The sequence below is a fragment of the Odocoileus virginianus genome, chromosome 4 (assembly GCF_023699985.2).
Source record: "Odocoileus virginianus isolate 20LAN1187 ecotype Illinois chromosome 4, Ovbor_1.2, whole genome shotgun sequence".
NCBI lineage: Eukaryota > Metazoa > Chordata > Mammalia > Artiodactyla > Cervidae > Odocoileus > Odocoileus virginianus.
In genome coordinates, this window is record NC_069677.1 from 34,810,470 (window position 1) to 34,834,690 (window position 24,221).

Below are 24,221 nucleotides of genomic sequence, written 5' to 3' on the forward strand. Positions count from 1 at the left end.
TCATATTCTCTTTCAATGCTTATCCATAAGTACATATACTTACCCTATGTAAAATCAAAATTTAAAACTGTTTTCCTCTCTTAAGACCACTTAACCAAAGCATTTCTCACTGTTTCCAACGTTATAATTTTTATTCTGATTTTTAACCATATACTATTGATAGAATACTAAAAATAACTCTCTTAATAATTATTTTAAAAACATTTTAAAGAGCAATTTATATTTTATGTATTAGATAACAGAGGACAAAGAGTTAAAATGAGGACAAAGAACACATATAACTAAATAAATTTATACTAAAAGAAAGGGACACTGAACTTTAAGAGAACCTGAGGAAGTAGGTTAGCAGGCAGAATCCTCTATACTCTAGGCTTTTATTTTCTTCAACCTTATTACAGTTTTCTTATCACCACCAATATAGCATTTTCAATGCAATGATAGAGAGAGTCTGCATTAGCACTTCAAAGGAAGGCACGACAGGGTCTTGGTAGGAAACAATGCTATCATTGGAGGTATTTTTTTTCCTTCTGTGCTAATTCTACTTTGCAACAAACAAAATATTTTTTTTTAATATAAAATACTTTAAACTGCGAACTTGGCTGCTAGATATCTGTATGAAATTTTTGACTGAAACATTATCACTTTTTTCTTATTGCTAAAACAAACTTGTAATAGTTTTCCTCTGGGATGGCAAATTCGAAGCAAAACTAATTACATTACCTGTTTCAGGTATCTTGATATTTTTTGTCAATCACCTGATATCAAGTCTCATAATTAGCCAATTTATACACTGGACCCCAAAATTCATTTCCATAACACCAAAACATTCAAATCAAAACACAGCTCAGGATATTCTCTGACATGGGATCAAATCTTATTTTCTACTTAAAGTCCAACACTCTCCCAAGAGCCAACTAAATAGCATTGGATCCCACACCCAAGAAAACTTGGCTGACCTTGTTACTGTCAGACGAAGTATTAACAACAACTAAAACCCTACAGTTTTTACTGTTGAAGTTCCCCTGGTAGATCAGCTGTTGATCTGATTGTGGTATAATACACATGCAAAGTGTGCTGAAACAAATGTCTTGATAATTTATTCTTCATGAATTAATTCACTTAAATGCTTTTTCTAAGACTCAACACATATTTTAGGAAGTGACTAGAAAACATCAGTTCTAGAGCTAAGGTTCCAAAACGCCCCTAAAAATGTTTCACTAACAAAGGTTAGGACTTTATCAGATTGAGAGGAGATCTATAAAGGGCAGATAAACATTAGTGTGTGATGTCTCTTAGAGAAACAAAGGAGCCCACTAAAATTTAAATCCTAAGTGTAGCAGAGACAGAGCAAATATTTAACCCTGGAAAAATCATCCATCATCAATCCCATCACTGCCTGCCATTATACAGATCAAGTTCTTTATTTTTTAACTGATGAATATTTTGTCCTGAAATCCAATCATTTAGAATACGCATTTAAAGAGGATACAAAGATCACAGTCACATCTTCATCAGTTCCGAATATATTTTTTAAAATGGGCAAAACTTGTACCAGCATAACAGCACAGGTTACTCTATGAGATCTTCATGTGAGTATAACCAATCATAGGCAACATAAGGTATGGCCAAAAGATGTTTTTAAATAAAATCACTGTATATGACTATGCAGATGTTCAAGTCCTTGAAAACACTATTACCATAATTTGGCATCTAATTTTAAATTTTCAGTTGGAAAACTAGTCACTGCATCAAGATTTTCAATTTAAGAAATTCAGAAAAATATGAGAATAATAAACATTAAAAACAACTTAGCTATAAACAGTGCCATAATTAAAGTTGCATGCATTAAAGACAGTGAAGATTCTCACATTCAAATCTTGTCTAAGAAGCCAACGACAACACTATGATATTTAAGAGTAATTTGAGAAGATTATTATTAACATCTCTTTATAGTTTCTAACATGGAGAGTTTTCATTGGTAAGAGGTCATTCACCCTTTTGTGTGAAATTATAAGAACATCTGAAGCAATGCATGATTACACACGATAGGTCCCTGAACTGATGTGTATTTGAACAATGCTACAGAAATATTTTATACCTACATTGCTGGAGTGTATCTATTATACTATCCACCATACTCCAAATTCAAAACAGGATACTAGAAAATGATCAAGTCTCACTTTGCTTTACTAACACATCCCCTTCCCCAAAACACAAAACCTTGATTGACAAAATTGATTCCTTTTTATATTTTGTGATTGGCATAAACACAGAATTATGATTACATAGAAGGAATTAGAATAGCAATAGCTAACACTGAAGAGAAAAATAAACTGATTCTCAATGTGGCTAAAAGAAATGATATTAACAATTATTGTTAAGGAGAATATAATTCAAACTTGTTTTCAAATGTTTTTTCAAACTTGTTTTTCAAATATAATTCAAAATTGTTTTCAAAATGTTTCAGAGTAAAGAATGAGTGTAGTACCTCTTTGTGCCCAAATAACATAAATTATAACTTCTAAGTGCTTAGTAAGAGATAGGACTTTGATCAATTAAGATTTAAAAAACAACTTCTTGGAATAATTGTACTCTTAGCAAGTATCTTTAAAACACCACAGATAGAGGAGTTTTATTAAATGATACAGATTTTTTTACTCCTCAAATTGTGACAATACTATAAAAAAATTAACTTATACAAGTAGAATAGCAAGTTTATGCCTATTTCAGAGTACTTGATAATTTATTTTAAATAAAAATATTGCTCTATACTTTTCTTCAAGAAACAAAAGATCTACAGTTTGATTTTATTTCACATGCATATACATTGTTGAACTCATTGACACTTTGTGAAATCAATATATGTTTTGCAAATCAAATAATTCAATAAATGACATCTAAACAAAATAATTCTAATTACATGTGATAAGCTAAAAACAAACAAACCTGCACAGCAAAGGCAGTCATTTCCCAAAGCTAGTCCATACACATATTCTTGAAGAGAATATAAACTAGTTTCTACGTTTCTGGCAAACCTCAGCCAATTTTATAGCATTGTAAAAAAGAAATGCAGAAGAGAGAAAAATCTGCCCAGAGACTAATTCTTCTTAAGAAAGGCCCTGCCATTGCTGCTTTTCACATTTCTATATAGCCAAGCTAAGAAGAGCATTCCTCAACAATGTGAATAATTTCATTACCTTTTATCATTAAATATCAAAACTAATCCTAGCTGTCTTTTGTCAAGTAATTTATGAATATTTACAGAATTTATTGAAAATATAAAAAATTTTGCTTCAAAGTCAGCAAACATAGAACAATGAGTGAAAGGAAGCAAAGCAAAACAAAACAAGTCAAAACAAAATTATCACATATTCACGGAATGATGTTGAAAAAAAAAAAGAAACTTCTTACCGAGTACCCCAAGTCGATAGTTGACTGTGATGACGATCACATTGCCATAACTTGCCAAGACACTCCCATCATATAAATTTCCAGTCCCTTCCATATATGAGCCACCATGGATATATACCATCACTGGTTTGGGACCCCCACTGTCCCGAATATCTGAAAAACAAATGATTGGCAACTGTTCTTATCCTCTACATGCATAATGAAGCACAGAATATATTTTCCATTTTAGAAACAAGAGGTCATGATTTTAATATAGTTCTTTAAATTGTTGTCTTCATTAAAGTGTTTCTTAAGCAACTTGTATTAAGATCTATTGCTGAAAAAAGCAATAGATATGTTGTTTTCTTTCTAAAATTCTATTAAATATTATAAAACTGAATTACAAAATTTGGAATAATTGCAAGTAGGTGTGAATTTCAGTGCTATTTTTAATTGATCTTTGATGTGACAGAATTAAAAGAAATAATAGAATGATAATGATTCTTAAAACTTCTTTTAACAATTGTTTAGACCGCCTATGTAATTTATAAGCCAAAAACTATGGACAATGCTATCATTGCTATTATGAAAAAAATACTCTTTTCCCCATCTTAATTATTGTAAAGATTCATAATGAATGCATCATAATTACATTGAATAACTTATGCTCCAATTTGAGAACATAATTATAGCATTATTTTACGGAATTTGAAAGAAGTATCATTTAACTATTCAAGTACTATCAGATGAATTATAGGCAATAGAGTGCAAAAATCTATATTTTTATCTTTGTTGCATTTAGGAGACTTTCATTCAAGTGATATTTTTCAGTTCCATTCAGGTCATCTGTTCATTCAAATTACCCTTATCCTTTGAAAGAAGAAAATTGACTGACACTTTGGCTCTATGATTTTTTTTTTTTTTTTGGCTCTATGATTTTGTCATGTAGACATAAGAGAAAATACAGCTAAGTTTAAGCGAACAATTCTAAAATTTAGAGTGATGTTGAAGTGATTTCTACAGTTCTAAATTTTAATCAAATGTATTTGCTTTTCTAAGATACTTTACCATGATTATGTAGCTTTCAACAGGGTCTAGAAATAATATATAAGGGAAACACTGGATAATTTTAAATGGTAAAAAGTGCACTAATTTCTAGAGACAAAAAATGCTAAACTCTATAGTGGTTAACATTGGAAGTGAAGTCACTCAACCATGTCTGACCAATGGACTGTAGCAAGCCAAGCTCCTTCGTCCATGTGATTTTTCAGGCAAGAATACTGGAGTGGGTTGCCATTTTCTTCTCCAGGGGATCTTCTTGACCAAGGGATCAAACTCAGGTCTCCTGCATTGTAGGCAGACTCTTTACCATCTGATCCCATATTGGTTAACAAGGTTTCAACTGTTATATAAATTGAAATATTATATGTGTACATGTATCTGTATGATTATGAATATGTACATACTTGAAACGCTATTATATAATAGCCCATGATCTCTTACACACCAAGTGTGTAATCTTCCTTTTTTAATGTTAATAGTAATAAAGTGTCATTTAAAGGCATGGCTTTGTTTCTTTGCTTTTGACATATTTTATCAAACAAATCCCCTACATCATAACAATTGAGGTTTCAGCTTTCAGAATAGACTAATATGATACGAACTCATTGAAAAAACTAGTGATAATTTAAAGGCTGCTTTACATTGTTGTTTTTAAAAAAAGATGACTAGTAGAAATTGTGTAGATTTTTCTACGGTAATAATAATTTTTTTCAATGAAAATCATTTTAAAATCAGGAATTGTAGCTCAACTTGTTTGTCCAGATTTTCAACTTGGAGAAATAGCTAATTGAAGAATTTAGAAACATTTTTAAGGGTCTAGTTTAAATTTGACTTAATATCTAATATCAGTGAGAGTTTATCGTACTCAGTCCTTCTCCACACAAATGTGTACTTGAGAAGTGTCTTATTTTTAAGTGGTGAGAGGAGGATACTTTGACATAAAAACCATCTACTAGACACACCCTACATTTAGTGAAAAAACCTAAATGTATTTTCTCCTTAAATCTGTGAGAGGGAAAATTATATTCACTCATTTGTAAGACTTGGGGGACTCATAGAGATGTTAGGCTTAAAGAAAGAAACACTTCTGAAATTGTCAAACTCTCCTCCTTAAATGTCTGTTCACTGCATACAGTTTTAGCTTATTTTTCTAGTATGGCTGGCACTGAAGAAGCAATAATAAATTATTAAACTGAAATCATTAACTGACTATTCACAGCAGACACTGTACTTTGCTAATTGTATGCTTGGAGGTAGCACAGCGGGAGGCTGTTTCAGAATTCTTCTTTAATTAAAATTACATAGAATTACAAAGCAGCAACTGTGAACAGTAATGAAATCTTGGTAGAACCATTCTGTTCACCTGGAAAACGATACAGGCACACATTGAGAAGACCTGCCACATCTTATACACCTAACATAGTAGAATGGAGTACACCATGCCAGGATACACTGAAAATACGACAGTAAATTCTAGGAGGGATTCTAAGTGGCATCTCTCTAGTTTTCTTTGAAAATTAGACTTGAAAGGATTACTGATTGATTGGGCTGATTTTAATTTCCAATTTGTCTTTCCAAACTTCTCATTGATTTCAACTTTGCTTAAGTACTTGAATGTGTCCAGCAGTTCTTTTCCAGAAAGTTCTATAAAATTCTAATGTTGTGTTCTAAACAATATTTATTTTTGCTTGAAGTAACCTTGAAGTTAATGCTAGATAGTATATTAAGTACCAACATAGGCAACATTCTTATACATAAAAACTCTTAATACTGCTAATAAAGTTTGGGAAATGCCATATTTATAGTACAGAACAATTGCTAACTTTTGATTGTGCTTTATCAGAGTGGCTCACCTTTAGTGGCTCATTAAAAACTTTACTTTTGATAGCATTTTATCATAGGGTCCATCTTAGATTTTATTTTTCTTCATAGTCTACAGGTCTTTTTTTGATGTAAATATAAATAGTAAATTGTTCAACTATAATAAAAATAACAACATAACAATAAAGGTAGATAGTTAAATATATATTTAAACTTTGATTTTAAAAAGAACTAGACTCTATAAATGAAACTGATATACCAGATAACCTGCTATTGAATACTATCAACTAATGCCATCATTTTAATAATAAAATTTGGAATAGCCACGTGGTCTTTAGTGCAAATATATTAGATGTAATAATTTATAATGAATTTATTAGAGCCATATTGTCCGTCTAAATTTTGTCTCATATGTTCCCTTAGAAATTAAGTGCATTTCTCCTAAGATATCTGACTTTGCCGGAACAGCTGCTACTGACCTTAACTAAAATCAGAAGAATACTCTCAGAGACTAAAACCCTAGCTCAGGTTTAGTAAAACTACAAATATTCCTAAAGTATGCTTACATTTTCTGTTATTTACAATGTCTTAAAGTTTTGCTAAGCATGTAGGTCTTTGAACTAAGTGGGAAGAAATACTATACACTGCTGATTATTTTTATTCTAAAATTTTTACAGTAAAAAACTAATTTTTTCAAGTTATACACAAACTGGAAACTGAGCAAGTATCTTGATTTTAAATTTTAGTAACTATTTTATCTTTCTGATAAATAAAAAATTTAAGCCAATGTAGCAAGTGCCAATAGCTCTAGAGCAATCAATTGGGATTTATTTTTGCCTGACAACCAATGTTTGAAGTCATAATTCCCTTTAACAGTCCTGGTGAATAATTATTAGTCACATAACTCCTTGAACATGTTTACTGGTTTCTTTTTACTTAAAGGACTCATGAAGCTTTTAATTGCCCATAATTTAGAATTTGGGGGCATTTAACAAATGAAATGACTCATTTGATTCATTTAACAAATGAATCAAATCTTTCCCTGATACGTTTAAAGATATTTCAAGAAATTTTTTGCCCTCTACTCATTTGATGAACCTCAATTATTAATCAAAGGTTTTTATCCTGGAGGGTATTTGAATTTATCCTTATCTTCTAAACAATTACCCGAACAACACAGAGGAATAAGAACTTGGACTCTACACTTATGAGTATTTAAAAGTATTTACTGATTTGGTAACTCATAGGATGACTGGCTAAGTACTCAACCTAAATATTACCTGCCAATTTGTCAGGGTTTAGGATATTTTTAATGGCTATTTGAAAATGTTAAATGTGCTTCAAATTATGTCTATGAGATATATTTACATTTACAGGGCTTAGTTCACTACGGTTGTTCAGGGGTATTACTTGTAAACATGATGATGTTTTACCAAAAGCAAAAAAAAGCAGCACATAAAATCAGCCATCAAAATATTTTTTAAAATGGGATATGATGTAAACAAACATTGTGTGTATTCGGGGAAAATTTGGAGTTTACAAAATTACACACTAAGCAATCTGATAACAAATGTCCAAGATATAAGCATTTTCAGAGGATTCAACAAATCTCAAGGTCCCCAAGTAGAAGCTGTTTTCATAGAGCACTAGGAATGCCTTTGATGTTTTAATTCTTCAGATTTCCAACAAGGTTAAAAAAAAAAATCACAATTTGTATTTTGAAATTATAAATTTATTTTTAGCTATTTAGCATTAAAAATGACAATCTTGGGCAGCTATAAAGACTTATTTCAAGTATTAATGACTGTGTTGTATTTAACCTTTAACCCACTGGTGGTATTCATGGCAAATGAATATTTAATCAAATGTCATAAATTTCATTTAATCAAAATAATTCTTAAATGTTATAAAAATATTAACATCTAATAAAATTTTTAAATATTTAATAATTTGTTTCTATAATTTTCTATTCTGAAGTAGTTTATTAAATATATATATATATCTTAATGAAACAATTTCAATTGTTTAGTAAGAACACATTCATAGTTGTTCCTCATCAAACTAGCATTTCTGCTGGCCTGTGTGTGAATTATCTTGTTTTGGAAAATCTTTCTTACCACATTATTGTTTTTATGAGATTTAATTTCCAAGGTTCTGGGAATTATTTTTAAACCTAGGATTACATTAGTCATATCTGTAAGAATCATAACAAGGGTGGCATTAAAAAACAAATAACTAATTGGAGGCAAAATGAACTGAAGGACTCAATGGGTCTCTCTAGACACTCCATTTAATACCAGGTAAAGGTACACAATGGAATGAGAAATCTCAAATCAATCTAGTGAGTACTTACATGTACAGAGTCTATCAGAATTGTAAGTCATAGAAAGTTGGAAAGAGAAAAGAATTTTTATATTAATACAGTATAAAGACATTATTACTTATAGTTAGCAACAATCTGAAATTCAGAATATTTCACTTGCCAATCTTCAAATTATGTGCCTTTGATATTAAAACATATTTATTTAATCTTCTCAGGGTTCTTAAGTGGTTAAATAAGGTTTACTACAATTATCTAAATAGGTGTATGCCTTTCACATCCATATGATTTTATTATCGATGTAATATTTAAGCACACAAAGAGAAAACAGTATTTTTTAAATCTGAATTACATTGCTCAAGAAACACTTTATATCAGCTTTTAGCTTGTCCTTCATTTTACTGAGTGTGTGTTTTTTTTTAAATAAATATAAAATGTAAAAAATGAAACATTTTGTACTGGGTAAAATATTTACATAGATTAGAAAACATGCAAAATGCATACAAAGAGACTACAGGGAAGAGATTGTTAGTTCAAAGAATATGGACAAGTTTCAGTCAAAATGTGGAATGAAACATATCAAAAGTCAGTTCAAGAAAACAACAACAACAAAAAATGCCCCTCTTTTGAAAACGTTGTAATGGTTGGCATCAAAATCAAAATTTGACATTCATTTTTTAAAAAATTAAAAATGTATATTCATATGTCACAACAAGCAAGAAGACAAAACACATCAAAAGTGGGAATTAAAAACAACTCTTCAAAAAAAGACAAGAAGTAAAAAAATAGAAAAGGGTGGAAAAAGTGATTGAGGCTCTTGTCATGCAAATAGATTGGGTGGAGAAAAATACCTTCATCTTCAGCACCGTCATTATCACCTAAATCATCTGTCTGTTTCTTTGTAAGGGGACCTAGGATTGAGAACGGAGAAATGGAGGGGGAAAAAAAAAAAGACAATTCAAGAATAAACAAGACTGAGGGGAAAAAATAAGTGCAAATACTAAAATTCTCAAGGATTATTTCCAAAAAGCGTGGGGGAGTGATTACATTAAAGTTGGTTATCGATTTCATTTAAGAAAAAAAAAATTCCCTTTCCCCAAAATATCTCACAGATTTTGCTTGTGAATATATCCAGCATAAAAAATACATATGGTTTGAAAGTCACATCATAAGCAAAGGAAATGATTTTTTTAATACCAACTGCATATCATACAAAAAAAGTAAACAGTTTTATTAGCTGAAGGAACTTAACTTATTCAGTGTCTTTTGTAATTTGAATTGGTGATAATAATAAAGAAAGTAGGCCAAACTCATTCTTTAATTTGGGACAATATAATACCATTAGGGAAAACAGAGATGTAAACATTTTTAGAGTTTTTCTTTTCTTTTTTTTTTTCTTCTGTTTTATTGTAAAAGCATTAACACTTAGGTTTTACACATTTTTATGTCACACATTTTTCAAAACTGTGATTTTTTTTAAAATTACTTGTCATTACACAAATATTTCCCCATGTGTTTTGATTAAAAAGTAGCCGTGGATTTAAAATCTTTGCAACTTGCACACATGTATGAATAAATAATCTCATCACTTGGTAGAGCAAAGGTACCACTGTAGAAGTCTGTTTGTAATTAAGGTAGTTATGGAGTCAGGGCTTATATTTCATAATCAATTTAGAAATATAACAAATTATGCCCAAGTGCAATTTCATGCCCAGGGTAGTTATTTATAATGGGATGTTTTAGGATAACAATTGTATTAAAATACTGTGAATGTTTAATAAATGTTTTATTATTCTTAACAATATTAATTTGCTAAGAATAAAGTAGGACACCAAAGGGGAAGTCAAAGGCCATATGAAAGTAATTTTAAGCATCACATAATTGACATATTCAGCACACAAAAAAGCATGTGAAGCCCTCCATTTCTTTTTGTTTCCACAACCATTTAATTTGTACGGCATTTCATAATCCTCATGCAAAAAGCAATCATTACAAACACATAACACTCAAGTTAAAAGACAGCCAACCACATAACCATAAGCAAGAGAATTTTGTCATGCATAAAATAACAGTTATAGAAAAAGGAAGGAAAAAAAGAGGACTGAACGCCATATGTTGATTTTAATAATATAAATAGTAAAGAAGCAGGCATTAATTCTAAGCACACTTGATAGGAAGGGACTGTTAAACATTTTGAGAAAGATTTCTAAGTCTTTTCAGTGATTACCATGTATTGTTTGTAATTCAAAGCTACATTTTAATATCACAGCCTTCACAGAATAAAAAACACCATCCCAGAAAACAGAAGGAAAAAATGAGACATATATGAGTTTTTATCAGCTCAGAGGGACAGCCTTGAGAAATAGTAATAACTGGCAAAGACTAAAGATTGGAAATAGAGAAACTGATGACGTAACAGAAGGGACCCATTGATTACTCAATTGTAAGGTCATGGTTTCAAGGCCATTCCCGATACACAGGAGCTCTACACAGTAAATTAAATGGTAAATTTCATAGTCCTGCAAGTAACCATTCCACTGAGAAGAAAAAGTAGATGAAAGCAATAGTTTACAATTAGCACTCCTTTGCAAGTTCACAGAAATCTATATTTCTTGAATATAACCCTGTTTAAATGAAGAAAGTATCCTCAGTATTATATGATGTTCATGCAACAATGTTGCTGCATTTCTGAAAAATAGAAAAACATTAATTTTGATTTAAAAATTACTGTATCAGAACTATATTTGAAATATTGAATATCTTACATCATGTAAAATATTAGACTTAGAAAAATGTTTAACTTTTCTGTAATTACCTAAAGGAATAAATTAATAAACCTCAACAAGTATATTTTCTTGCATTTCTATTTTCAAGGACACCATATAAAAATTATGGTTTTATTTACTAGTTAACAACACAGATTAAAGTACAGGATAGTTTCTTATTGATGCCAAAATACATCTGTTTTCCAATTTTAGCTAAATTACTTAATTTACTTAACTCTTGGCTATATTAGGAAACCCTTAATGTGAGCTCAAATTTTTCTTTGTTAAATTGTTATTTTAATAATATTTGGAGAGAAACGTAAATCCTATCATAATTACATTAAGTATGCAGCTATATATCTCTCTTGGAAGATGTCTTTCTTTCTCCTCTTAGGGTGCCCCAGGCAATTTACATGATTCCTTTGGGAAATCATTCAGGTTCTACATCCAAGAGTCAGTAGTTTTACATACTTTACACACATACAAAATTGCTAGCTGTTGGTCTACATGAGATAAGATAGCAAAAAATTTTTATTAACACAATGTCTCCCAGCTATTTGCCTCTGGGTCTGTATTAGTAGATAAACCAGGGAAGTGATGCTATTTCTGTGGGAGAACTTTTCCACACAGGGAATGGCTGCTACATTATTTATAAGCACTTTTCATATTCAGAAAATTGCAAAGATCTTAACTGATGTGAGATAATGATTACATACATACACTATATGGAACATCTTTTACTTAGCAAATCTGAAGGGTTAGAAACATACAGATACTGCTTCAGCATCATGAACAGATGAGGGCATCATTATTCAAAGGAAGGGTTAAGCCAATTTCCCAACTAAAGAATTCCATTTATTGAATACTATCTGAGAAAAAAGAAAGTGAAGTCACTCAGTTGTGTCCGACTCTTTGCGATCCCATGGACTGTAGCCCACCAGCCTCCTCAGTCTATGGAACTTCCCAGGCGAGAGTACTGGAGTGGGTTGCCATTTCCTTCTCCAGGGAATCTTCCTGACCCAGGGATCAATCCCGGGTCTGCAAGCAGATGCTTTACCATCAGAGCCATCAGGGAAATCGTGGTGAATGCTATTTAGTAGGTTTTATTTAAAATTTTATTGGATGATATTCAATTGTTCCCACATTATGGGTTTCAGTAGCATTTGAGATTTTAGTGGGTCAAGTACAATTGGGTTTTCTTAACATCAAGAATTTTTTACACATCTGATTTTTTGAAGGGTACCTGAGAAGAAGAGCTGATAATTTTCCAGCAAGAAAAAAAAAAGGATTATAAAAAGAAAGAAAACAGATTTCCTTTATCTTATGTGCCTAAAGGCACTAAGAATAAATATGAGAGGTTTTGTGTTGCAAACTGAGAAACTAGAGTAAATATGTTTATGGATTATAGAAATATCTCTACATGATCTCAAGATTCATTATTCCCAGGCTGGAAAGAAAACCATTTCCTTGATCTCTCTTCTTTCTAGAATATTAGCAACTCTGTCTCACTTATCCTTTATTTCAATCTGTTAACTGTTGATATAATTACTGATGCTAAAAAATTTTAAGTAGAAATATTTTAAGGGGTAATTGTCATTAATTTTCTAACAAATATAGGCAACCACTATTTAGAGACTATGCATTCCAGCAAGTTGATCACCATGATTTCCTCAAAGAGCAAAACATTTACCGTTCATCATAAATAACAATCATTATCAACACTCCAACCACAGCTTATGCTTCTTTTAGACTACAAATAGTGCATCTTCAAAACCAGCAGTTTAAATGGACATCTTAAATCACCAAAGCATAAAGGAAATGAGTCCTCTAAAACCTGAGTGTGGAAGTGATTTATTCTATATTGAAACTCCATAGGGTCTGTCCTCCTCGAGGAACTCACTCATAACTCTTATTAGAGTTAATAAGAAAGCAGATCGCATGTCTTTTTGAAACGAAGTGAGAGTAATTACTATATTTTATATCTCCCAAAGCCAATAAATAGATTCAGTGGTGAAACAACAGGACTAAGAAAGGTACAGGAACTCCTAACCATGAACTTTGAACTCAGTTAAACCCAAAATAGTTCCTTTGCCATTAACATAAGTATAATTCAAAAGATGCATGATGCATTCTTACATTTCAGAATCTGACCACAGTACCTTTTATATTTTGAAAAAGGAATAAAAATATCAGCATTTCTCTGTAGTTAACTGCAGAATAATTATGAGCACCGAAATAATTACTATCCACCCACATTAAAGCTGCTTTTTATCATTCCCTTTGATGAAGGTCTAATATACTTTAGGTCTCAAATACATTAGAACTGATTATAAATTCCTTCATTAGAGGTTCAATTCAGCAGAAATTATTTGTACTTTGTGTCACACATATCTGCAAAAAAAGGCAAGTAGGTTGAGGGTATCATTAGCTTCTGATTCAGAAAGCTAGCTGTCCATGAGAAATGTGTCCTTCTTAAGAGAATACGTGTGGAATTTTTAGAATTATTGAGAGCTCCAGTGAGTCCCATCATGATGGAGATGGACAGCCTTGGCTAAAGACCCTGCCATGCTCTTTCCCCTGCCCTCTTTACCCAACAGCCTTAGAGGTAAATTGACTGTAAAAGATTCCTAGGGCAGTTTCCACAGAATGGGAAAACCTAAGGATGTTGTCATTGTTGTTTTGGGGCCACTGGAAGCAGGCTAAATCTCTTCCGAGATGTTGTTAGGACAAATTTATTTACAAAACTAAGATCGAGGATGTAAAAATCTAACTCTGTCTGAAGAATGTACGGAGGACAACACTAGACTTCAATCATTTTAAATAAAAACAGCAGCATATGACTGTATCTGATCTTTTCCAAACTGATAAACATTTAAAGACAATGACTTTAAGAAATCAAATATCACAACAATTGGTGTCATTGCAAAGGTATTAAACTTTACCCACTGAAATTTATTCTATTTAATATAACTGCAATATATACCTCTTAAGAATGCAGAAATGCATGAAAGTAATTGACTTGGAATGATCCTCATTAATTTGATAATACTATACTACTTAAAGTTATCACATTTCTTAAGCAATCGATTATATGAACATGTATCAAAATATCATACCAAAAATATTTTTCCTGAAAATTTTTCAGTTAAAAACTCTTTTTGAATAATGCCATAAATCCACATTATGATAAAATTAAAACGTAATGCAAACAGATACGATGAGATACTAGAAGCAAACTTTGGAAAAACTGATAGTTTTCAAAGAATCCCATCTATTGTGCAAATTTTGATGGCACTAGTATCTCATTCATGACATTTCAGTATCCTTTAGGTGAGCTGACTGTTTACGCTAGTGGTTCATATGTACACATGCTATGGAAATTGATTTCCAAGGTTATGAAAGTAGCAGCATTCTCTATATTTATCTTTGTGTTTGAAGAAACTGCCAATATGAACACAAAACATATTCCCTCAGACTGTTCTTTAGGGAAGAATACAGATGAAACATAACGTTTGGGAAAAAAAGAGAGACTGTTGTTAGAATCCAGAAAGCGAGGAAGAACAATTTGGGGTGGTCCCAGAGTGTTCTAAACAGTGTTTTTAGTGTTCTAAATAACACTAAGAAGTGCTTATTTATACTTATATGAAAAGTGGGTTTTTTCTTCATAAAATTACTTCGACTACAATACTTTAAAGTCAAAAGCAATCCTGTCCAAAATAAAAATGATAAGATCTGGGGGAAAACTTTTAACTAGATAAAAATTAAACTAGGTTAACCCCTAATCTGAGCATCACCAAATTTACACATGCTCATTATTTTTTAACATTATATTTGTTTGATTTTCTAAAAAATGCAGATGCAATATTGCATTGCTTGAAGAATGTCGGAATAATGTTCCTTTCTCATATGGGACAATGTGGCTCTCTGTTCTATAAATCCTTCAGTACTTTGTGAGGATACATTCTATACTGCCCTAGCTTTCCACATATTATCCAGAGATGTACTTGGAGTGTGATGAGGATAAAAGTGCCATCAGATGCTCAGAGATATCTCAACTTGGCTAGATGGTTGAGATGGCATCATCAGTCCAACTTCCCTCTCATGGCTGCCAATATTCAGTCATTCAACAAATGTTTAATATATTATGTTCTGTCCTCTAGATATATGGTGGGCAAAAAAAGCAAGACATTTGCCCTTATGAAAATTTCTTTTGGGAAGAAAGAAACACTGAACAAATAATCACACACATAAGTACTTATTCAAAAACTGTGTTAAGGATAATAAGCCTTGATGTTACCAGATGTTATACAAGGGGATCTGGTTGAGCCCTGGCAGTTTTCACTGAATAAGTGCAATGTAGCCTGATTACTGAAGGATAAGTGAGTACTAAGCAGGAAGAAAGGCTACAGATAGGGAAGTAGGGTGGGAAGATGTCCGACAGAAAAATATAGCACGTGCAAAGTCTTAAAATGAGAGGGAATCTAAAGGTCAGTGTGGCTGCCACATACTCTGTAGAAGTAGTGGGTGATGATGAAAGAGACAGGCATCATTCTGAGCATGCAGCTCTTTTAGTCTTGGAAATTTTTTCTTAATCCTAAAAGCAACATGAAGCCATTTAAAAGATTTAAGCACAAACTGATAAACTCTGCTCTATTTGAATCTTAAACAGAAAATCAGAAAGAGGCAACGTCATTCTAAGAAATATGACAGAAGAAATTTTATATAGAGGTTTTGGATTATATTTTTTATCAGAAAATGTAGCTATATTAGAAGCAATTAGATCAGGAAAAGGAGTCTACAGTATCCTATTTCCGTTTGCAAATATGTCACCAAAAAATGAAATCTAAGACACTAGCATATCTGAGATTTTACAAATATTTTAAAACTTTCTATTAAATCCATAGTTGGATTTATTTTGCCTGAAAATTGACATTCAGAGAATTAACATATCCTAATTATTCTTATATGCATAGAAAAATATAGTCCACAAGCTATTCATTCTCGGATATTTCATTCCCATCTCAGTATATCAGGGATGCCCAGCATGTCTACCTCAAAGTCAGTTTTAACTCCTATCATAGGTTTTGCTTTTTCTTTTTTTCTAAACTATAAATCTAGAAATAATCTTGAACCATTCCTTCTTCCTCACTTTTGCCTTAACCAGACTTCATTAATTTTTCAAGAGAAATTTTGTTCTTGTCACTCTTTCCCCAAACTATTATTAGCCTGGTCTGTGGCCACCGTTACCATATGCTTGAATTATTATAGTAGTCTTGTAATTGCTCCCACTGTTATCCAGACTCTAGACTATCTCCCAAGTTATCCTGTAGTCCATAAATCTTCAAAGTAGTAGATTACAATAGTTGTGAACCAAAAAAGAAAAAGATTCAATAATCATCATCAACTAAAATGTACACACACTCAACTCTTTCTAAGACTAAAATTGCAAGCACTCCAAGGGAACGGAAATGCAAAAGCATGTACAACAGTTTTGTACTGTGTTTTAAAATAGTTATAAAGACAGATGAAAACTAAATATAGTTTAACACTCATTTTGATGTTTTAGAAATTCATGAGCAAAAATAAGATCTTTTAAAATTCAAAATGGAAACAAATCATGTAAAATATGTTTTTTAAATACAGTTCAGATTAGTGTTTATTAAACACTACTTTTGTTGTTTCACTACTCTGTTTAAAAACCATTCTGTATTATCTTAGACTAAATGGCCAAGACTGAACCATAAGACTCTCTTATTCTTTCTAGATTTCATCTTTTCATTCTACTGCTTTCCAAAATAAATCACATCTGAATTCTAATAAATATTTAAAGAGGAACCAACACCAATTCTTTATAAACTCTCCCACAAAAGATAAGAGAATGCTTCAAGATTTTTGATGCGAAGCCAGCATTACTCTGATATCAAGATCAAACAAACAGACTACAAGAAAAGAAAATTATAGGAATATCCCTGATGAATGGAAATGCAAAATTCCTCAACAAAATTTAGGAAACCCAAATTAACAATATATTAAAGTAATTACATACCATAATTGAATGGGATTTTTTCAAGGATTTATTGAACCATTCAAGGATGGTTCAATACACACAAATTAATGTGACAACACCACATTAATAAAGTAAAAGATATAAGGCAAAGATCATCTAAATAAATACAGAAAAAGTATTTGGAAAAAATAAGTATCTTTTCATGATTAAAAAAAAAAAAAACTTTTATCAAATTGTAAGGGGGAAGGTATCTCAGCCCAACAAGAGTTCTGTATAACAGACAAATGTATAGCTAAAATCATATTCAGTATTGAATTATTGAAGGCTTTTCCTCTAAGATCAGAAACCAGAAAAGGATGCTTACTTTCACCACTTTTTTCAACATAGTACTTGAAGTTTTATCCAGAACAATTAGCCAAGAAAAAGAAATAAATTATATCCATCAGATAAGAATAAGCAAAAACTATCTATTTGCAAATGACCTGATATCATATGTAGAAACCTTTAAAGATTCCACCCAAAAAATTGTTAACATTAATAAACTATTTCAGTAAAGTTTCAGAAAACAAAATCAATATATAAAAATCAGTTGTGTTTTTACTGCAATGAAATATGAGAAAGAGAATTTATGAAAACAATCTGATATATAACATCAACAAAAAATTAAAATTCTTAGTCATACGTTTAACTAAGGCAAAATATTTGTACACTAAAAATTATAAGACATTGATGGAAGAAATTGAAGAGGACCCAAATAAATGGAAAGATATTCCATGTTCATAAACTGAAAGAATTAAATATTTTTTAAAAAGCCCATACTACTTGAAGGGATCTGCAGATTCAGTGCAATACCTATCAAAATTCTAGTGACATTTTTCACAGAAATAGAGCAAAACATTCTAAAATTTGTATGAAACCTCCAAGATTCCAAATAACGCAAACAATTTTGAGAAAGAATAACAAAGCTAGAGGTGTCACACTTACTGACTTCAAACTGTATTACAAAGCTATAGTAATCAAAACAGTATGCACTCATATAAAAAATAGATCACAGATTAGTAGAACAGATTAAAGACTCCAGAAATAAATGTAAACGGTCAATTAATTTTCAACAATGGAGCCTAGAATATATTATAGAGAAAGGATAGTTTCTTCAATAAACAATGTTGGGAAAACTGGACAGCTACATGCAAAAGAATGAAATAAACCCCCATCTTACATCATACACAAAAACATAATAATAAATTAATAAAAACTCACAATGCATTGTGACTTGAAAACAAAACATCAAACATTAAACTCCTAGAAGAAAACATCTTTAGCACTGATCTTAACAATGATTTTTTTTTTTAATCTGACACCAGAAGTAAGACAACAAAAGCAAAAATAAACAAGTGGGACTACATTAAACTGAAAAACTCTGCACAGAAAAGGAAACCATCAACAAAACCAAAGGTAACCTATGGAATGGGAAAAACAACTGGAAACCCCATATCCAATAGGAGGCTAATGTCCTAAAATGTACAAGGAACTCATTCAACTCTGTAGCATACAACAATAAAAACATTCAGAACATGAATAGACATTTTTCCAAAGAAGACCTACAAATGATAAACAGGTACATGAGAAGGTTCTCAGCATCAATAATCATCAGGTTAATGTAAATCAAAACCACAATTAGATATCACCTCACATCTCTTAAGATGTCTCTTATCAAAAAGACTAGAGATAACAAATGCTGGAGAGAATGTGGAGAACAGTGAACCCCTGCACACTGTCAGCAGGAATGCAAACGGGGACAGCCATTACGGAAGGAGTACGGAGGTTTCAGAAGAAGTAAAAGTTGAAGTACCATATGATTTAGCAATCCCTCTTCTAAGTATACATCCAAAGGAAATGAAATCATTATCTCAAAGAGTTATCTGTACTTCCATGTTCACAGCAGCATTATCCACAAATAACAAGGTATGGAAACAAAGTGCCCATCGCAGATGAATGGATAAAGAAAATGAAGTGTATATATTCACCACCCCACCCTTTAGTTAGTTAGTGTGTTAGCCATTCAGTCGTGCCTGACTTTGCGATCCCATGGACTGTAGCTCACCAGGAATTATCCAAGTAAAAATACTGGAGTGGGTTGCCATTTCCTTCTCCAAGGGATCTTCCCAATCCAGGGATTGAACCCAGATCTCCTGCACTGCAGGCAGATTCTTTACCATCTGAGCCACCAAGGAAGCCCATATATACATACAATAGAATATCACTCAGCTTCAGAAAAGAAAGAAACAGTCCGCTTTGTAGTAAAATGGATGAACCTGGGGTGCATTATGGTAAGTTAAGAAACCAGAAAGACAAATAGACAAATATTACATGGTGTCAATTAACACATGGAATGGTTAAAAGTCAAATGTATAGAAAAAATATAAAAATAAGTGGTAGGGACCTTATGAACCCTGGGAGTGGGAGAAATAGAGAAGGGTAAAAACTTTCAGTTTTAAGATGAAGAAGGTCTGAGGATCTAATGCACAACATGATAACTACAGCTATAGATGATAATACTCTACTGTATAACTGAAATTTCTAAGAGAGCATAAGTTAAATGTTCTTACCAAACATATGTGAGGAAAAATCAAATAATAAAAATAGAATACTTTTCTTCCCATTGTAAGTCTTGTCACTATTTCACAGAAGCACACTCTTGCACTCACAGCTTGTGTGTTTTATCCCATAGCATTAATTCCTTAAAGTTCTCTTTATAATAAACTCAGAGAGGAGAAAATCAGATGGATAATCAGAGGGCATCTCCTCAACAATAATGTGTAAAAAGTTTTTACCCTGAACAAAGGAGTACTACTATGTGTTTCTGCCTCAACTGCTGTATTCGGGATATTAACTAGAGGTAGTTCTATAACCCTCAGCAAGACCTGATTGTGAAAATACCTTGATACTTGGACATCACTCTATTTTAGGTCCATAAGTGAGATAAATAAACTGAACCAGTAATTATTAAGATCCTATTATCCAAGTGGATAATTATCCACTGGGAAATAAACCAGTGAAGACAAGTCCTCTAATGCCGAAGTCCTAGGTAAGCCTAGTGGCTGAATGTGTGTTCCTGAGATGACTATGTGAGTTTCCAGTCTCCTGCATGCCTGTCCCTGTTAATCATCTGTGATCCCCAGTGAAGCGGTTTTACTCTTTCTACTTCATGCACTCAAGCCCACATGGGTTGACTCTCTTACCATGTGAGCTCGAATCTGCTGGGGACACAGGTCTGTGCTCTTTCTTACCCGATGCAATAAATGTCAAGCTTACACTGGATACTGTAGAAACACTTTTGAATCCAGTGATCAAATGGCCAGATTCATCGAGCAGACACTAGGGCTGGAAAGTGACCTTGCTAAGTGACTATCAGATCCTCTCACTTCACAAGTCCTCAACAAAACAGAAGTAGAGCGAGAAATGATTTTGACGGCCCCAGAGCTGTTCAAAAGCAGGGCTAGGTCAAGATTTCAGGTTTCTTACCTAGTTAGCTCCTTTAAAATAAGTCACAAGGCAATAAAGGACATGCAGGGAAATGCAAAAACTGAATGTGGAAGTATCAGATATAATATAGATCTTTTTTAAATCAACCACAAATTGATAGACTTACCATAATTATATCACAACTAAAAGCCTTTAGGACTTCCCTAACTAGTATTTTATTTAGAAGTCATTGAAATTAAACTTTAAGTAAAAATAAATATTTATAGAAACACCTTTAAATGGAAAAACCAGAAAAAATATTAAAAACAAGCCAAGAGATTAGGAAGAACAAAGATCATAGAATTTAAACAAAATAAGTAATGTAAGTTAAGAGGAACACCTTCCTCACAATGATTATGATTAGTAAACTAAATTGTTATGGGATAATTTAAGTGTGGACAAATGAAGTAGTCAACCTGACTTAAAAGAAGGGCAGGAGGCCTTGCAGATGCCGCCGCCCCGGAGCCTCCCGTGCTGTCTAGCCATGGTCAACCCCATCGTGTTCTCCGACATCGCTGTCAACAGCAAGCCCTTGGACCATGTCTCTTTCAAGCTGTTTGCAGACAAAGTTCCAAAGACAGCAGGGTGGTGACTTCACACGCCATAATGGTGCTGGTAGCAAGTCCAACTATGGTGAGAAATTTGAAGATGAGTACTTCATCCTGAAGCATACAGGTCCTGGAATCTTGTCCATGGCAAATGCAGGCCCCAACACAAACAGTTCCCAGTTTTTCATCTGCTCTGCCAAGACTGAGTGGGTGGATGGCAAGCATGCGGTCTTTGGCAAGGTGAAAGAGGGCATGAATACTGTGGAAGCCATGGAGCACTTTGGAATGGCAAGACTGGCAAGAAGATCACCATTGCTGACTGTGGACAAATCTAATAAATTTGACTTGTGTTTTACTTAACCATGAGACCATTCCTTCTGTAGCCCAGGAGAGCACCCCTTCACCTCTGTCTGCTTGAAATATCCTATAATCTTTGTGCTCTCGATACAGTTTTTTGGGTTCCATATTTTCCTTATCCCCCTCCAAGATTAGCCGGATTGCAAAGTTAAATTTATTATTATGAAATAAAAACTAAACAATAAAAAAAAAAAAGGGCAAGAGTAGCTAGGGCTAATGCACAGCCAAATAGGCCAATGAAGTAGTGAAATGTTCTGTTGTTCAGTCACCAGTCATGTCTGACTCTTTGTGACCCCATGGACTGCAGCATGCCAGGCCTCCTTGTCCGACACAATCTCCCAGAGTTTATCCAAGTTCATGTTCATTGCAGAGGTGATGCCATCCAGCCATCTCATCTTCTGAAGCCCTCTTCTCCTTCTGCCATTGATCTTTCCCAGCATCAGGGACTTTTCCAATGAGTTGTCATGTGGATTAGATGACCAAAATACTGGTGCTTCACCTTTAGCATCAGTCCTTCCAGTGAATATTCAGGGTTGATCTCCCTTAAGATTGACTGGTTTGATCTCCTTGCTGTTCAAGGAACTTTCAGGAGTGTTCTCCAGCACCACAGTTGGAAGACATCAATTCTTGGGCATTCTGACTTTTTTGTGGTCCAGAAAATGCTCTGTACAGATCAGCAAATTACTGGTTGTCCAGAAACCCCTACTCTAGCACCTCAGATGCTTTAGCTCTAGCCCCTTCCCCAGATGTCCTCAGTGTAGCAGATTTAATAAATCTACTAAAGGATCGATGCCTGGCACAGCAGGGTGCTCCCAGCCCCAAGAGACATCTCTATATAGGCTGATAGTCTTTCTGACTAGACAATTTATATTTTAAATACTACCTCTGGACTAACTGGAAAGACATTTCTAAACCCAGAAGCCTATGACTCTAAAATATATTTCCTAAAATATATAGTAATACTTTTTAGTATTGTGAATGTGTTTAGATAGATATGCATGTGTGTGTGTGTTTAGTTGTTGTTTGCTGTTGTTTAGTTGCTAAGTCATGTCCAACTCTACAATCCCGTGGCCTGTAGCCCACCAGGCTCCTCTATCCATGGGGATCTCCAGACAAGAATAGAGTAGTGGGTTGCCATTTCCTTCACCATGGGATCTTCCAGGACCAGAGATCGAACTAGCGTCTCCTGCATTGGCAGGCAGATTCTTTACCATAAGCCACAAAGAAGTCTGTATATATAGGTTTAGAGACAGATAAATATACACCCACACTGATTTCAAATACTGATAATAATAATATTATTACAACAATATTTAAGGAGGATTGGCATTGGGCTTCTAAGAATCTATGAAGTTAAAAAACATGTCCCACGTTACACAATTGGCTAGCCCAGTTTGGATGCATGAAACAAGTGCTCGGACCTGGTGCACTGGGAAGACCCAGAGGGATCGGGTGGAGAGGGAGGTGGGAGGGGGGATCGGGATGGGGAATACATGTATATCCATGGCTGATTCATGTCAATGTATGACAAAAACCACTACAATATTGTAAAGTAATTAGCCTCCAACTAATAAAAAAAAAAAAAATAAAAAAATAAAAAAGTATGCAAATATAGCTTCAAGAGGAAAAAAAAAAATTAAGTTACCTAGGAAACGGCTTAACATAGAGAAGTTTGGTTAAATTTTTGCTTGTCTTTCACCTTGCTCCTATCCATTGACTCAAAACAAACTCTTAATATGCACACACACACACACACACACACACACACACACACTTCCTATCATAACATGTTCTAAATAAAAATGACTTAGAATTAGGTCATTCCCACTCAGTCATCTACCAGCTATGTGACTTTTGCAATGTTCTTATGCTCTGTATTACTCAAGCATCTTTAAATATCAAGTTGGAAAATGCCAAAAGAATAGAATAGAATACAGTAAGACTATGTTAAAGTACTTCTTCACCCAAGAACAATTTCCCTATTATCTACACATAGCTCCATATTTTGACAATGACAATATGGCAGAAATAGCTTTCTGGATGATCTTGAGTCTAACAAATAATGGATTTTCATATATTTTTAACAGTTAGGCTAAGCCAAGCAGTGCAGCATACTGATTAAAGTAGAGGCTCTAGAACTCAGCTACCTAATTCAAATCCTGCCTTGGCTAATTACAAGTTCTGTGATCTTAATTTCTCTATTTCTTCATATCTTGGTTTGTAAAATAAGGACATTAATAATGACAGCCACCTATGAAGTTGTTATGATAACTAGTCAAAAATATCAAATTGCTTACTTGATACAATGTAAAGAGTGAAAGTCACTCAGTAGTGTCTGACTCTTGCGACCGCCATGGACTGCATGTAGCCCACCAGGTTCCTCTGTCCATGGGATTCTCCAGGCAAGAATACTGGAGTGGGTTGCC

The 24,221-nt window shown here is 33.0% G+C and overlaps 1 protein-coding gene and 1 pseudogene across 11 annotated transcripts in view; one reads left to right on the forward strand and one right to left on the reverse strand.

Annotated features, from left to right (window-relative positions):
* NLGN1 (neuroligin 1) overlaps positions 1-24,221 on the reverse strand; it is a 908,992-nt gene that overhangs the window by 505,720 nt on the left and 379,051 nt on the right. For 9 of the 11 annotated variants that reach the window (XM_070466393.1, XM_070466392.1, XM_070466391.1 and 6 more), the window contains 2 exons: positions 9,445-9,504; positions 3,412-3,564 (listed from right to left, as the gene is read on the reverse strand). In XM_070466393.1, coding sequence (XP_070322494.1) covers positions 3,412-3,564; positions 9,445-9,504 — 213 coding nt within the window. The remainder of the gene's footprint in view (positions 1-3,411; positions 3,565-9,444; positions 9,505-24,221) is intronic. The other 2 variants (XM_070466398.1, XM_070466399.1) reach the window with 1 other exon arrangement.
* Positions 21,375-21,831, forward strand: LOC110130930 (peptidyl-prolyl cis-trans isomerase A pseudogene; annotated as a pseudogene).